The sequence below is a fragment of the Triplophysa dalaica genome, chromosome 17 (assembly GCF_015846415.1).
Source record: "Triplophysa dalaica isolate WHDGS20190420 chromosome 17, ASM1584641v1, whole genome shotgun sequence".
NCBI classification, from domain to species: Eukaryota; Metazoa; Chordata; class Actinopteri; order Cypriniformes; family Nemacheilidae; genus Triplophysa; species Triplophysa dalaica.
The window spans coordinates 11,576,228-11,592,887 of NC_079558.1; the positions used below are offsets into that span (position 1 = coordinate 11,576,228).

The window sequence follows — 16,660 nt, forward strand, 5'->3', positions numbered from 1 at the left end:
ATTGTCACATAACAACCTTTAATGCTATAAGTGATTTCCTATGACAGCTGTTTCCGAGTACTTGCAAAAAGTCTGCAGGAACTGAAATCAATGAAACAGTGAAAGAGAGAGCGAGAGAGGGGTATGCAGAGATAGAAAGAGGAGTAGCCGATAAAGGCTGTTATTGGAAATCTATTCAATGCTGTTTGCGGATTTGGTTCGGCTCTTTCCTCACACTGAATGAGGTCTGACTAAATGGCAGTAAAAATCTATACTGTCGCATATTTAATACCTTCAAAAGCCGTTGGAAACAACATTGGATTTGATTGATGTTATGGTATGTTTAATAAAATTACATAAAATAATGAAAAGGTGTGGTAATCTGGGCAGGAAGGAAATGAATACCATATTGCCAGAGGGAGATGTATGAATCGGAGCTGCACATAGACGGACTGTGACGCCAGCATTTGATGTAAGAGAGAAAGACGGTAGGCGGACCGTTCCACGGGTTTGTTTCGGGATGGGATACTGACTGTCACTTCACCTTGGCACATCCAACACAGCCGATTAAACCGTTAAAGTGAAGGTAAGTGCTGACTAAAACGAACTGGTCTATTTTTAATTAAATTAAATGTAACGACAAATTGGCAAGCACGTTGTAAATGTAGACTTTATAAAGGCTAAACACATTCAATTGTGTTCGATGGAGCATAAAAAAGCTTTTATTAGATGTGTGTGGGTTGCACTTAGATGTATTTTTTATGTAAAGTGAATTCATTGTATGGGTGCAACGTGTGTCTGTGAAGCACCGCATGAACATGGAATTGTAATTTAAGGAGATTTATTTTTGAGAATAGATCATGTGCGACATTGTTTGGAAATGTGGGTTAGCCATCAGGATGATCAATTTCTGGAGAAATGCGACATTTCTTTTTTTTCTTTTGTTTTTATTTCTGTTTAATCTGTATTTGCATCACTAATGCACGTTTGAGCTTTGCTTTTGAACCATTGTCAAGGTTAAGTCGCTAAACATTCTATTGACGATAAAGTCTTTACTTTTTCCAAGAACAAAATGGGAAGGGAGATGTAAAGCCTCGTTTAACAGGAGTTCGTCGGAATCCCAACAGTGACGACCGATTGACTCAAAGAGAGCCAGCGATGTTTTCCTAACAAGCATCTGCCTCACACAAACACGATGGGGCCAACATATTTCAATTAAACGAATGGCGTTTGTCATCATCATCTCTACATCATTAGAGATGCGGGGAACAGCTGATCTCAGAACTGCAGCGACTTTATAGCCTCCAGAGCGCCGAAATCACAGAGAGCTGTCAGGGGTCCTGAAGACGCGAGCGAGCATGGGTATACAACACTTTCTGCTGCTTTTGATTTTCCTGGATCCGCTGAACGTGCTTTGTACGTTGACCGCCAAACGAACCAAACTTGCGCCCAAAAGGACTCAGAAGCCCAAAGAACTGAACAGCACCACGGTCGCTCCCACGGCGGTCACGCAGCTGAGAACGCAGGTGCGTCCATCGCATACCCATGAGACCTGCCTGGGTTACTACGACGTGAGCGGACAGTTTGATAAGGAGTTCGAGTGCAATAACACCGACCATCGCTACTGCTGCGGGTCGTGTTACTTGCGATTCTGCTGCCAGTTTGAAGGCCACCACTTGGACCAGAGCACATGCAAGAATTACCACAAACCCGACTGGGTGAAAACTGTGCCAACGTCTCCTATTCCAACAGGTGATACTTATGATCCCAGCATGGACCAAACGAACACCGCGGTTTACATTACCTGTGGTGTCATTGCTTTTATTATAGTTCTTGGGGTTTCAACAAAAGTCGCGTACGACAAAGCGACTCAACCGCCTCAGGAAATGAACATTCACAGGTAAGCAGCGCGCTGACAACCTCACATCGTCCCACACTTTTAATTGTTATTGATAGTAATAAGGCTTTCTTAAACATGATGTAAGGGTAATTTGTGTCTGATATCAAATGAGAACGTATATATGACGCTTTCCAATTAAAATAATTGCTGTTGGCTTGAAACTTTGTAATTCAGAAGTTTAATGCAGTGATCTCAATGATTGATAACATTGCAATGGGTTTGAAAACAAGTCCTCTACCCAGATGCAATATCTGCAGCTCTTTTTATTTTGCCTGTGGCCCATGTGGAATATTAAACGTGGTAACAGTGGGTTGTGATCAAAATCCCAAGCAGAATTTGAATACTGGTGCACAACAAACGCTCCTCATTTTTGTGTTTAGGCGAAAGTGTTTATGGTTGGTTACAGACGCTTCAAATTTACCCTTTATTTGATGTGCACAATAAGTGCAAATTTCATAACAGTGTCCTGTCTGGACACAGTATTATATACACACCATTTGTGCAGGACAAAATGATCTTTCTGATGGGGGTTCGGAACAACGTAAGACAACAGTTGCAATTATCAATTGTTTGATATAGTAGTTGTTGTGCAACCTGCCCAATATTTTCCTTCATTTTCTCAGTTTATCTCACAGCATACCCATAAACCAGCACTTTACCTCTCAGCCCTGCAAATTCTTTTTGCATTCCTCTCACCACCCAGTCTCCACCTCTTCTCTTCATCATACTGCCTAGGCACCTAAGATCAGACCTGAAGTGTTCTTTTATGGACAGCAAACTGTCTGCCCTTTTCCAGAAACTTTATCTTACAGAATATGAACATGTGAGTTTATTATAAAATATTTACCCAGACTTGCTCCTGCTCTGTTGGTGGAACAAATATCTGCTGCAACTGGCTGTCTATTGACTTCACTTTACGGTGCAGATAAACACCAACAAACTGGAATGCGTGTAATAGTAAAGCACACTGTTGACTTTCTTTGTAAATTCAGGTATTGCAGGGTAATTAATGCAAAAATAATTCAATTTCACAGGTAAACATTTACAGAGCTACCAGTAACACCAGGCTTACATAACACATAGTTCTGAACTTTGATCCCCTGGGCCACCTATATAAACCAGGTGTAACTGTAGGAACATTGAAATGAGGTTCACTGGTGATTAAACATTTATATATATAGACCTTCTTTCTTTCTTTCTTTCTTTCTTTCTTTTTTTTCCTTCCTTCCTTACTTTCTTCTTTTGTTCGTTCGTTCTTTCTTTCTTTCTTTCTTTCTTTCTTTCTTTACAAATCCAGTCAAAGTTAGAACAAGTAACTGGAATAAATCTTGAGTTGTTGTTGCTTTTTCATATTGGACATCAAGGTTATGGGTTTGAATCCCTGTCAACACACAAGTTGATCAGATGTGTACTGTGTTACCTTAAATGCTGCGAGTGTAAAAGCAATTCTCATATTTTATCCACAGAGCCCTAGCAGATATTCTCAGACAGCAAGGACCAATTCCTATATCGCAGTATGACTGTGAGAACTTTGCGGCGATGAACAGCTCATCCAAAGACGACACGCCACAGCGAACAGGCTCGAAAAACCACTACACCCCTGTTCACAGCTCAAAGTCAAATCACGGTAAGCAGTCTAAAATTTTTGAAATAACGTTTTAAAATGTTGTGTTTTGATCTTGTAACGTTCCAATATATGCCATTGATATTGATAGTAGGCCAAGGCGTGTCAGAAGACTGTCAGTCAGGTGGCTCATAATACATGTTGATGTAGTAATGTCTAATTTCACAATGTGTGTCAGACATGTGTTTCTGCCCGTCGCTGTGTGATCTGCCAGGTTAACGCTTAGTAGTCATTGACTTACATGCTGCATTTAAATGGGAGTCAATTACAGTTGAGCCATAAAGCTTCACCTCCCCCCTCTGCCGGTTGGGAAATGGAAGGCTGTGCTGAATTTCATTATATTCAAGGTCAGGAGCGACTTTGGAGCATTGTTGAAGGCTCTCATGAGTTATTATCGCACGTAATGACGTTTTTGACTTGAAGGGAGATAAATGTCACTCATATGGCAACAGCGTCCAAAATATGATGCATGAGAGAAGTATATTTAACACATATTGCTGTGTAAGGTATGTCGTTCTTGAGTCTTACCCTTCGTGTGATGCTTTAAGACCTGCACAATCAAGACTGCTGTGTGCAGAGCTGTGCTGTGTGACTTTGTCAGCCATCACAGAGACTAAGCACATCTCAGTGCTATACTAGGTCAACACTGAGGTACCCTGACAGCCTCTGTAGAAGATGTGTAATTGGCATACAAATTGGTGTGATATGTGCTGATAGCATCTACTGAACCAACTCAAAGAGCAAATGTTTATTCACATGCCTTGATTTACATGGGTGTTTAGTTTTCATCATGGAGGGAAAGACATTGGTCTACAATGATGTTTCTGTTTGTGACGTATAAACTACTGGTTTTCACAGTCTGACAGAGAGTGATCAGGGGTGATTTCATAGTATGAAACAAGATTGGACTCATATAGTTTTATGACGGAAAGATAGAGGGTATTGCCAAACGGCACCCTTGACATTAATGGATAAAAGGGATAGTTCACCCAAAAATGAAAATTCTGTCATCATTTGCTCACCCTCTTGTCATTTCAAACATAACTTTCTTTCTTCTGCAGAACATAAAATAAAATTATTTGATGAGATGAGGGTGAGTAATGGATGAATTATATAACAAATAGCATTAAAGCATTTTTGGTTTAATATATTTTTTATCGGCAAGTCATAATAATTTTACAGCAACATTTAGCAAAAACATATGGCAGTAGTGTCTAAACTCTCTAGAAGATAATATCATCAAATATCACATGAAATATTATGAAATACTTTTTTGATAAGGCATAAAAACAGTTATTCACTCTCGTGGCATATTGACCCCCCTGTTGACACACTGTATGTAAGGCATTTTTTTGTCAATTTACGCTGTATTTTTCCCAAATTCTCTGCTTAATTTCTGATGTTGTTCACATATAACTCAGAAATTATAAGACACTAGGCTAAGTACATGCATAAAACAAGTCAAGAGTTGAATTATGATTTGACAGATGAAAAAATAATAATAGACAATTTCTCCCAAAACAATGTTCATGTGATGCAAAAAGACATTTTAAAGGGATAGTTCATCCAAAAAGGAAAATTCTGTCATCATTTACTCACGCTCATGTAATTTCATACCTGTATAAATGACTTTGTTTCGATCAAACAAAGTAAGATATTTGGAAAAATGTTAGTCATTTTCAGTTTCGGTACATCATTGACTTCCACAATAGGAAGAATTAAATGGTAGTCAAAGGTGCCCGAGAAAAAGATAATCAATAATCTTTTTCCTACTATGGTAGTGGATAATGTCCCAGAATTGAAAATTGCTAACATTCTTCCAAATATCTTTCTCTGTGTTCATTGGAATAAAAAAAATATTAAGGGTTTGAAACAACCTGAGGGTGAGTAAATGATGACAGATTTTTCATTTTTTGATGAACTATTCTTTTAAGTAACTATCCTTTTAAGTAATGAACATTGTTTATTGCCATGTGTGTGCATTTGTTCAGAAATCCCTTCAAGAGATCAGTGTTGGATGCATTTGTCTGGGTTATTAGACTATGATGTAATTAGTTTAATTATGATGTTGAATGCCAATGGGCAATTTCATAATGCTACAGCACAACACAATTATTTATTTGTATTGCCTCTACATTTTAGACCAAGAGATTAAGTTGGGCAGGCTATAAAATCCTATTCAAGTAATGACTAAGATCCTCCCTTCTGTCGGAAAAGTCTTAGTTAATTCTTCATCTGAGAACAATCAGAGCTAACCGTACTAGCATTTTCCCGCCTTAATACTGTATGTGTCAAAACGCAGCATCACCCTGACTCTCTTTACTGGTCTCTGAAGTTATCATCATATAAATGCACTTCATGACTAAGTTTAACAGCTTTTTGGGGATGTCCTGAGGTGGCCAATATAACAGGCTGTTAATTTCAGGTACATTTTCAGGTAACAACACATCATAATCATAATGAGACTATTTAACAGACACAGAACCGTGTCTGATCTTGCACTCACCTGCACGCTGTTTCGGCATGAGTTGCCCTTTTATTTATTTTTTAGCTCTTTCTAGTGATCCAAAAAAGCATTTTTGAGGTTGGAACGAGCAGGCTCTCAGTATGAGAAACTGGCAGTGTGTAAAGCCTCAGTAAACAATGTATTAACATAGCAATCCCTGCTGCTCAACCTTTTGATTCGCTGCCCGCAGAGCTTTTGAAGCAGGGGACCGTGTGCTTGTATGTAAAAAATGTAGTAGAAAAAAAACAGGTGCATTTCAAAATGTGGTAAAAGAAAAGAAAATATAACGTGTTCATCTTAATATGAGATTTGTTTTCTCCAAATTATTAAACTAAATGTTTTATTTTTATTACTAACTCCGTTTCTTTTTGCAGTAACAACCGACAACTGAGTGTACATTATTCTTTACATAATAAATGGGGTAAATTGCAACTTGTTAAATGTTATAATATTACTGGAACATATCGTGCCGTCCATCTCCATATTTCATGATTACATTTTTTGTCATAAATCATTATTATTAGTCATCCGTTAAGTTTGTCACTGGGTTTTGCAAATATCTAACCAATAAAATATCTTAAAAAGTGCTTGACAACTTAATCATATACAAAGTACAATGTTTTTTTCTATTTCCTGAAAATCAACAAATTTGGACATCCAAGGTATGAAACGTCCCTCAATTAAGGTGACAGGAAGCACCTTTCCTGGGGTTGCCAATATGGCCACCAATAGAAATTTCCCTAAATGGACATTTAATTTCTTTTTATGTGGAGTATTTACTTTCAGATATTAGAATTTTAATTCTTAAATGGTGACACGACCAGATTCTTTTTATGTAGGTTAGTGCCTGAATCGGCTTTTGAGCCAAGGAACTTCAATTTTAGCCCTATATTTGAGTTTAAACTCCCAGATGGTGTTCAAGGTGATTTGGTCTAACGTCGACATGTACACGCTGGTATTTCACTGATAATTAGAACGTCAAGAATAAATATAACACCTCCGACACTTGCAGCATCTAATATTCAAACAACAGGAAACAGTGCATGTTGTCAAGACAAGGTGACTTTAGTTTGGAATCATGGAAAGTCATAACTCTTGAAATAGGTTGGGAATTTTACTTGTTATGCTGATGGCTGTCTACTTCGGAGGCAAAGTGCTATACAGGAAGCTGAGTGATATTCCTCTGTCGCTCACATGTAATCTTCTGGTGTCCATTTCCAGGAGCACATTACTCGAAGGACAGCAGTCGCGGTGGCGGCCATGACCTTCACAACTTCATATCTTCTGGCTTTGTGACGCTTGGCCGAAGCCACGCAAAAGGTAACATGATTCTTTGTCTCTGCTTCGTGATACTTAAAACCCTTCATCCATGACACGAGGTGCAGAAAAGAAATCAACCATCAATCTTACGTTTTACAGCTCACCAAACTAGCTAGAAATTCATAATGCAGTGTGCTCATCGGCCAAGATTTTTTTTTGCTTTAAAGTCCTTCATCTAAAATAAACCTTGTTTTTCTTTTTTGTTATTCACTACTACTCCAACACGAGGTTCATTTAAAATTCAAAGCACTCTACCACTGACATGAGAGTCTCTTAACTGGTTAGAGAGGCGGGTAGCAAAACACATTTCCGTTATGTTTCAACAGATCTATTGGCATCTCAGTCTATATTCCAACATAACAACACAACATAAAGTATGTTCTATAAAAAGATTGTGGAGAGTTTGCATCTGCAGTGTGATTTTCATGAATTTGATTGTCTCAGGTACACTCCTAAAAAAAATGTGGGTTCAAAAAAGAACCTTTAACATCTTCAGATTATAAAAAAGCTTAAAAAAGATGGTCCTTTAAAGAACCTTCGACTGAATGGTTCTTTGTGGAACCAAAAATGGTTCTTCTTTGGCTTTGCTGTGAAGCCCTTTATTTTTAAGAGTGTAAAGGTCTGGGTGGAGACGTCTCCTCCCAGAGATTTACAGAGTTTCAGAAAAAAATGTCAACAGGGTCACAAATTTTGTTCAGATTTGAAAAAAATCCAGTCAAAAGGCAATATTATTGAAGATTTCATCATCAACAAACATTTCCTATCAAATTTGTTGGATTATTTTAACTGTAAATTTATCTAAATAAATATGCAGCCATAGCATATTTACATGTATTTCAATAATGTCTCTTTTGTATACTGTTTTTATCTCTTCATAGCAATTTTACATGAAATGTTGAGACAAAGGTGGAAAAACATTCCAGTACATATCCTGAGCTTTCTGAGAAACTCTGAGAAATAGCTTCTGGGTAATCATTTATAAATCTTTCTTGTGTCAGTTCTCACAAGTGATGCAACCATTAATATCCATGTGCCGACTCATAACAATGATTCTACTCAATCATACATATAAACAATACATTGTTGTATATTAATTAAAATTTTCTCTTTCAAGAACACAAAAAGGTAAGGAGCATGTGTTTTGGCAGCACACAACTGTCAAAGTATCATCATCACAATATTTCACAAATAGAGATCACAAAAAGAAAATTTATATTTTCAATAGCAGTGATATTAAAAAGTTGATACAAAAAATTAAATGTAACGGAAAACACAGTCTCTTTAAAATATTTGAATAAAAAAATTCACTGAGTCGTTATCTGTATATCTGTCATACTGCCATCTTGGTCGGAACTGCACCCACATTTTTCACCTACTGTTGCACTTGTGTATATGGTTGAGTGAAGGGATTTTGATACTTGACTGAAAAAATGCCACGATAAACATGTCACCAACTATTCGTTCCTTTTTCTGTCCAGAAATATTTTTGACAGAAGCATTTGTGTAAGTCTGAGCCTATACACCCAACAACTCCCTGTAAAACATCCCAGGTCAGGGTAATTCTGAGAGGACGGAACATCGAATATGTACTGTGGCCAATCTCCATTAGGCCTGCATTCTTTCTGCCTCCCTGAATTTCATTTCCTCAGATACAACGCTTTGACCTAAAATCCATTCTTTTTTATGCCTGCCTCTAACCTGCATAAGACACTTGTTTCTTTCTTTTTTTTGTTTTGTGTCTTTAGTGCCCTTTTCTCGATAACCTATTCAGCCATCTAGTCATGGCGGAAGGGTCAGCTATTTTTGTAAGCGGCTCATGAAATATGAGCAGAAGGAATCTAGGCACTGCTGCAGGATAAATGTTTTCCAGACTGTTGCATTCAAACATGACAAAACACCTTTCCTTTTATTAGAGGGGTGCTGAAATATGTACATTTGTGATATTTTTTTTATTTTTATTGTATTGTTTTACTGTTAACACTCAATAGATGCATTTCTTATGAAATTAAGCTTTCTGTCCTTTTTTGGACTGTTTTCCCTGACAGACTTTTGATGAGTTTATCTCATTGATTTAAGTTTATTTGATCAACTTTAGGAGGACCTCAGCATATTAACTCATAGACATAGGCTACAAAACATAGGGTCTGTTAGGGATGAGATGCCACAATCTCCCCAGAGAGCACACTTTGTGAAAAGGGCACGATCTATAATGTGCCTCATTTACACATAAAGGAGGCATGTTTTCACCAATTTACAGTGACTTAATTCAAATACTCATGGCAGGGCGTAAGTTCCACTGGGGACAGGGGGGACATGTCCCCCTCACTTTTCAAAATCCTGTTCGTGTCTCCCTCACTTTCCAATTTGTTTGCTATGATTTTTTAACCACACGCTGTCATCGCCACTGAGAAGTACTAGGATCGAGCAGTACACAGAGAGTCTTCCTGTGTCTATGCGAGTGTCACATGCACAATAGATCATGGTTCAATCAATTTAAACAATCAAAAACAATGCCCAAAACATGGGTATTTTTAATTTGTGATAGGATTCAAATCATTTTGTGTGTACCCCACTTCTCAAACCGAAGTTACATCCTTGACTCATGGTATGTAGCTATTTCATCCCATTATTTACCAAAATAAAGTAAATTGCGAGTGGGGGGGAATAAATGTACCACAACACAAAGTTATGTTTTAGTGAATTTGAAACTAAAGCATAAAGAGCAGTTCAACACTGACTACATTCGCAATATTGTTGAAAATGGCGGGTCATTTCGGAAAAACCTTAGCCTCATCAGCCCAAGAATAATAGTATTTAACTCGCATAACAGAGGACATATTTCTTGTTTCTTTTGCCACCACAATCAGACAAGGAGCATCAGTTCAATCCTCTCAATAGCCTTTCACACCTGCTACAAATTGTCTTGGATTACCTTTTGCTGTGAATGTACCTCATCATCTACACACACTCGCAATGGCTTTCCGTCTTTTATCAGTATTTCTACCATTCACACATCAGCACCGAAATGTCTTGAAAACTTAGATGTCATTTGGTGGAAATATTTCTGAGGGGGGAAAAATTTTTATGTGGGAGAATTTCATACAGTATATACTGTAAGCGAATCTCACTGTTCCAATAATCTGTTGACTAATTTCTTTATCCGTTCTCATAGAGAGTAGCACTTTTGTTGTAGTGTCTGACAGCATTTTCCACAACACAGATAATCGCAGTGTTCAACACCCACATCATAGGTTCAGCAGCTCCTTCAGAACGTTGTAATTGGCTCAAACAATCTGACAGCACTTCTCAGACATCTGACATTAGGACATCCTCACCACACACAAACTCATTCTTTAACTTAACGTTTTTTTTATAGCTGCAGTCTGTTACTTTGGCCTCTATAGCGCCATCTCTTTTTAACCTAAAACTGCTATGTTACTGTTATATTTTGTACTTTTTGTCAGTTTAAGTCAAATGACCCAAAATCATACACTGGATGCTCAGATCATAATTAATTACAGGCTTACAGTTGTAATACAGGGTAAGGAGAATGTTTTAAACTTTTACTGTTTTACTCAATAATTAAGTTTTGTTTATTTTCATGCAAAAAAAGTTTGTAAAAAAATACAGTACATTAATAATTTTCTGCCACTGTTATTGCTCGAGAGTTTTGACAATTGTCCAGTTCACATTTGAACATTCAATCAATTACATTTATGGAAAAGTGCCTTACTGTGTGGTCACAGAAAACACAAAGCATTGTGTTCCTTGCTCTATTACTTGGAGGATTACTTGTTTTTTCATCACTCATACCTCACGAGATGTGTCAATAAGTTTGTTGCGCGAATATTCAGCACGAGTTGACATTTTCAGTTTAAAGTGAATGTTGTGCATGCCCAGATATTGGGATGCTCAACTTGTGCCATTTGCAACACCCAGTGCAAATGTACGTCTATTGGCATCTTTACATTGATTTTGTATGTGATTTACTCGCACAAATAGTTCAATTCTTGAACACACCATTAGATCAAAAGTGTACGAGTTTTAGTGAAGTATTATTCATCCAGTATTATTAGTATTATCAGTGATAAATTGTGGATTTATGCACTATTCTTTGCCATATTGTAGTATAAATAGTGTTTCCCATTAAAATTAAAAAATATATATTATTATATATATATATATATATATATTTTAAGTACCCTGATGATGCACTTATTTAACCCAAAATATGAAGTATGACACTTTATTCACTCAACGCTTGGAGTTTAACTTAAGTAGCTGAAGTGAGGCGGGGATATCAGACAACACATAAACAAAGTTCTTTGGTGGAATGATTATGCTTCAATTTTAGGTAAAAAGTATATTAATAAAATAAAAATGTAGAAATTGACTTAACCGTTAGGTGTTCAATTTGGGGAAAAAGCGACCCTTCTTAAATTTTTACACTAGAATGTATAGTGGTTAGTTTAAATGCTTTGTGAAAAGTATGTGATTTAAGACAAAATTTGTGTCTTTCATACCTCCAGTACACTGTAAAACATCTGTAAAAAAAAGGGAACATTATACTATATAATTATGGTATTATTATTTTTAACAGTGTACCCAACTTTATATTTCAGAATATTCTGCAATTAGATTCACCGTGGTGATTTAAAGGGTCACTGGAAACGCAAGTGTTTTCTCGTTGGTGCGACATGTTGACCGTCGAGTAATCAACCATCCATGCTGGTGTATAATTAAAGAGACTATTTCTATTATAAGTCATGGGGAATACCAGTTGATGTACTGAAGCTCTACGCTTCACATATGGCTGATCAACCAATCTTCCTCTTCTCACAGGTTTAGTCTTTCATTATAGCATGTATCTTTATATAATCCCAGTTCTTCATGTTTTTAGCCCCTTAGGGCTCTACTAAGAAAGAAATGTTTAAATTGAGTTTCTAAAGTTTGTGCTAGGTAAACTTGCATTACAATTTCTTATAAATTAGAAGTCAAACAGTATTACCCATCGGAACTGAAATGCCCGAGACAAACAATCCAGCAGATATTATTATTCATAAATGTATGTAAAAGAGATGAACTCCTGCATACCGTTATATCTTATTTCAATTTCAGATGAAACCCCAAAGTCATTGTTCATTCACAAGTCTCATTCTTGTACTGGTTTGCACGGACTGCTCTAAGAAAGAGAAAAGGCAGCTATATGTGATTGGTTTTCAAGGCTCTGACCTTTGGTTTTACTCCACTTGAATATAGAGCAGTTCCCCAAAGAAATGCAGACAATCTTTTCACATAAACCTCTCAATGAGTATAAAAAAAAGATGCCCCCATAGTTACATACTGCCAGCTTCGGAAATTCAACAATTCACCCTTGTGGGTTTCCCAATTGTCCTGCTTCGTCCTTAAAAAGCAGCACAGTGTAATTCAGGGGCTGACTGTCACAGTTCACGGTAATAGACAGAAATCCCTGAAGTGCAGACAGGTTAGATTCAATAAAGAACTTCCATTTGTTGTATGAGGTCTACTGGAGCATCTGGACTAACATTTCCTATATTTCAGTCTCTGAGTGAAGTGGTGCATCACATTTTGCATCACATTTTAACCATCCATAAATGTTTAAGTAATATTCCAGCTCAGCTGTGTTTTTCCCTTATAGGTTAATAAACTGTCTTGAAATTTCTGTTGCAGTGAAAAGCAGTCTTTCTCATATTAAAACATTCATATGGAAATTCTCTTGCTGAGAGCTCATTGGCATTTTCTCCCCTGATATGTTATTATAGTTTTGACATATTATTGCTTTGAAGAACCAACTGACTGCAATCTTTGATTGACAGCATCCGTATGAAATGGAACAGTCTATTTTAATATATAACCAGAATTAAAATTCAACCTGAAATCACCAAAAGTCTCTTCTAATTGTCCTTTTTGTCTGAGTCCAAAGGCAGGGAATGATTTCATCTGAATACATGCCCCTGTTTGATTGACATGACAACATAACTGGTAGGTGGACAGATTGGATATTAAGCGAATTATCCGTGACTGAGAAGTTATTTTCATGCGTCTAGTCGCTCATATGAGCAACGTCAAATCGAACTGACTGATGCCTGATTGCAGTTTATTTTGCCGTGCCATTTCATTCCAGATCAAACCACACCTGTAGAATGTGTTGTCTCTTGAGGTAAATGTTTTCTCCCAAAACAAGCAGACTTGTCAAGGATTTAGAATCTGGTAGTGAGACAGAATGGAAGTCGCATAACAGCAATAAATAGATTTGGAGCTTACGATTATGTAAATAGAAGTTAGACTTGGAAAATAGAAATAAAAAGAAAAGGTCGGACTTCTTTGCGTTTCCATGGCATCTTTAGCTCCCTATTGTTATATAAAGGTGAGTCTGTGGTAGTGATTAAGATCTGTGGGCAGGTGACCTGCCTGAACCCTCAGAATCCTTTCCAGCAAATTCATTAGTGTGACAACAAACAGGAAGTGCCTCCCACTGTGTCCATAAACAGCAAACGTCGCTAAATGTCAGCCCCGTCATCCACCAGCTCCTCTGGTCCAGCTGTCGCACTCAATATTCCCCAGGTACTGTGGGCCCTGTCTCTGAGGCCGAGGAGGAAGAAGCAAACTAAAGTAATTTCCAATATCCATCCAGCTCTGTTTTGTTCCTCATCGTGTCCTCTCGCAAAGAAAGGAGGGTACAAATTGAGGATATTACAATTGTGGCAAGCAATTATCTAGCATGAAGGAAAGAGAAGTTGAAATGAAAGTTTAGATTGTGTGTGCTCTATAAATGAACATGAAATTGAGGGCCAGAGGACAGTAGTTGAATTATTAAAGGAAACATGATAATGTCATGATCGTGTCTATGCTTTGGAGAAGTTGTCTTTCTTAGACCAGGGAGAGAATGTCTTTATTTTGGATTGGTGGTGTTTATCTTGATCTATGCATGGCGCTTCAAAATTCTTCTTATGGAATGTGCTGAAGTAGTTCTGAGCGAACCCCTTAAATTTATATTAGTCGGGTCAACATGTCTCAGAATGTAAATGAGATAAAAGTCCAAACTCAACATTTTTCTTCAGTAGGTGTAAAAGAACAATATGAGGGTTAATATGTCTAGACGTTCATTCAATAAAATCAATAGTCAGAAAAGGGGGACATTTGTGCAATCATGGTTCCTTTATATGCAAAAGGACATTTATGTTAATTTACAGATCTTTCAATGAAGTTTAGGTTAAAATTAATTTTAATAAATTAAAGTCTTCATTGGTTCCTTTATTATGCATGCAAAAAGAGGATTTCTGATCATATATGGGGCACTCAATATGAAACTTTATCAAAAGCTTTTTTTATAGCCCATAAGTGACATAATAAGGGATTTTGTGTAGTTTATTAACCTCAAGTGCACCACAATGGAGATGTAAAGCTGTATCTTTACAACGTTTAGGCATATTGGCATGAAACTTGGGCTGTGTCACCATAACCACAACATGATGTTACACGCATTGTATTGAGATTAAAAGTGACTTTAATAACTTTTGATTAGTTCAGTAAAAATCACAAGGCTCGATGAAATACAATAGTTAACATATGCAGTGATGTCTCATGAACGTTGGTATGGTTTATTTGCACCATGTCTTGAGGGTTTGGGGTCACTAGCTGTGTCTCATTACAAAGGCTGCATTCTCCGAAGTCAGCATTTTTTTTTGCCGCATACTTCATCAAGGATATTTTATTTAGTTAAAAAACAGAAGATCAACATTTATTCCCCATAAGACGTAACCGCAGTATTTTTATTCATACCTGTAAATGTAATGGTTGCTTTTCTGAAATAAAACCTGATATAAAAAACCTTGATGACATATGAAGCAGACAATTGCAAAAAAGCTTATAACTTTGGCTGAGATTTTGATGAGATCATCATGTGACTGCAGTCTTCAATATTTATGGGTTCATGGTGAATAAAGCGGTAGACCAAATTATTCTTAAATTTGGATGATAAAGTAGTTGTTAAGTTGTTTAGCTGTATCATTATATTTGGTGTATTATACATATTTAAATGTGTGTAATTGTTTAATTTGTTGGCAGCTCTTTGTATGGTGAGATAAGTCTTTATTTATCATTTTGGAACCGTTTTTCTCAAAAATCTCATTTGTGATATCCAAAACTACAGATTTTGTCTTTTGGACATTGGTATGCTTTGATATTTTCCATCTGTGGATACTAATTATTTATTACTTTGTTGATTTGATGTCATTTAACATTTTGATTCAGTTACACAGTTGATTCTGTTGGTTGTATTTTGTTCATTGTATATCATTGTATCGTTGTATATTGTTTCCAAAGTGGTCTACAAGAAACCTGTTTTGTCCATTTTTGTCTGTGATTCCTGTGAAATCTAGGCAGTGTAGACACTTTATCAAAATATCATTGGTGTTTGTAAGACCTTTCCAAATCATTTAAGTTCCCAAGCTATTTTTCTCTCCATTGTGTGTACTTCCACTTTCAGGAAAAAACAAATACACGTTGTTCTCACTAATGAGCTAAAAAATAAAGCAAGATAAATGGAGAACAAAGGAAAGAGGGAACTTGATGAAACTTGATGGGTGTGATACTCGCTAATATACAATATCAATCAGCCCACTTTCCCCAATTGGTGAAGAATTTTTATATCAGAGCTCATTATAGTAAGTGCTAATATTTTATGCATCACTTGAAATGCCAAGAGTTCCCTTTCTGTCGGTCTCTTGACGTTGTGCCGACGAATACCCCTCGGGTTGATGCACATGAGACCGCTTCAACACTGGCTACAGAGTCGAGTTCCGAGGACAGCGTGGCACACCGGCAGCAGGCCCATGGTGATGACGCCCTTCTGCCGACGCACTCTAAACCCTTGGTCTTCCATGACTTTTCTCCGAGCGGGGGACCCCCTTGGGCAGGTTGCGAGGCATGCCTTGGTGACGACGGACGCCTCCCTGCAGGGGTACGTTGCAGTGTGTAACGGGCACGCAGTAGCGGGGCGTTGGACGAACCCCCGCCTGCGTTGGCATATCAATTGCCAAGAGTTGGGCTGTGCTACTTGCACTGAGAAGGCTGTGGCCTCTCGTGCGGGAAAAGCACATGCTGGTCCAAGGACAGCACTACAGCTGTGGCGTACATTAATTGTCATGGTGGTGTACGCTCACGGCGGCTAACAAGACTTGCTCGACGCCTCCTCCTGTGGAGTCAACAGGTGATCTGCTCCCTGCGGGCCACACACATCCCGGGCAAACTGAACCAGACAGCCAACGCGCTTTCTCGTCAGTATATGCCTCTCGGAAAGTGGCGACTC

At 37.6% G+C, this 16,660-nt stretch overlaps 1 protein-coding gene across 12 annotated transcripts in view; it reads left to right on the forward strand.

Annotated features, from left to right (window-relative positions):
- Positions 1 to 471: 471 nt before the first annotated feature.
- Positions 472 to 16,660, forward strand: part of LOC130439343 (protein shisa-6) — a 59,997-nt gene continuing 43,808 nt past the window's right edge. For 11 of the 12 annotated variants that reach the window (XM_056771918.1, XM_056771920.1, XM_056771919.1 and 8 more), the window contains exons 1-4: positions 472 to 565; positions 1,046 to 1,879; positions 3,346 to 3,506; positions 7,231 to 7,329. In XM_056771918.1, coding sequence (XP_056627896.1) covers positions 1,338 to 1,879; positions 3,346 to 3,506; positions 7,231 to 7,329 — 802 coding nt within the window. In that variant the 5' untranslated portion in view covers positions 472 to 565; positions 1,046 to 1,337. The remainder of the gene's footprint in view (positions 566 to 1,045; positions 1,880 to 3,345; positions 3,507 to 7,230; positions 7,330 to 16,660) is intronic. The other variant, XM_056771925.1, reaches the window with a different exon arrangement.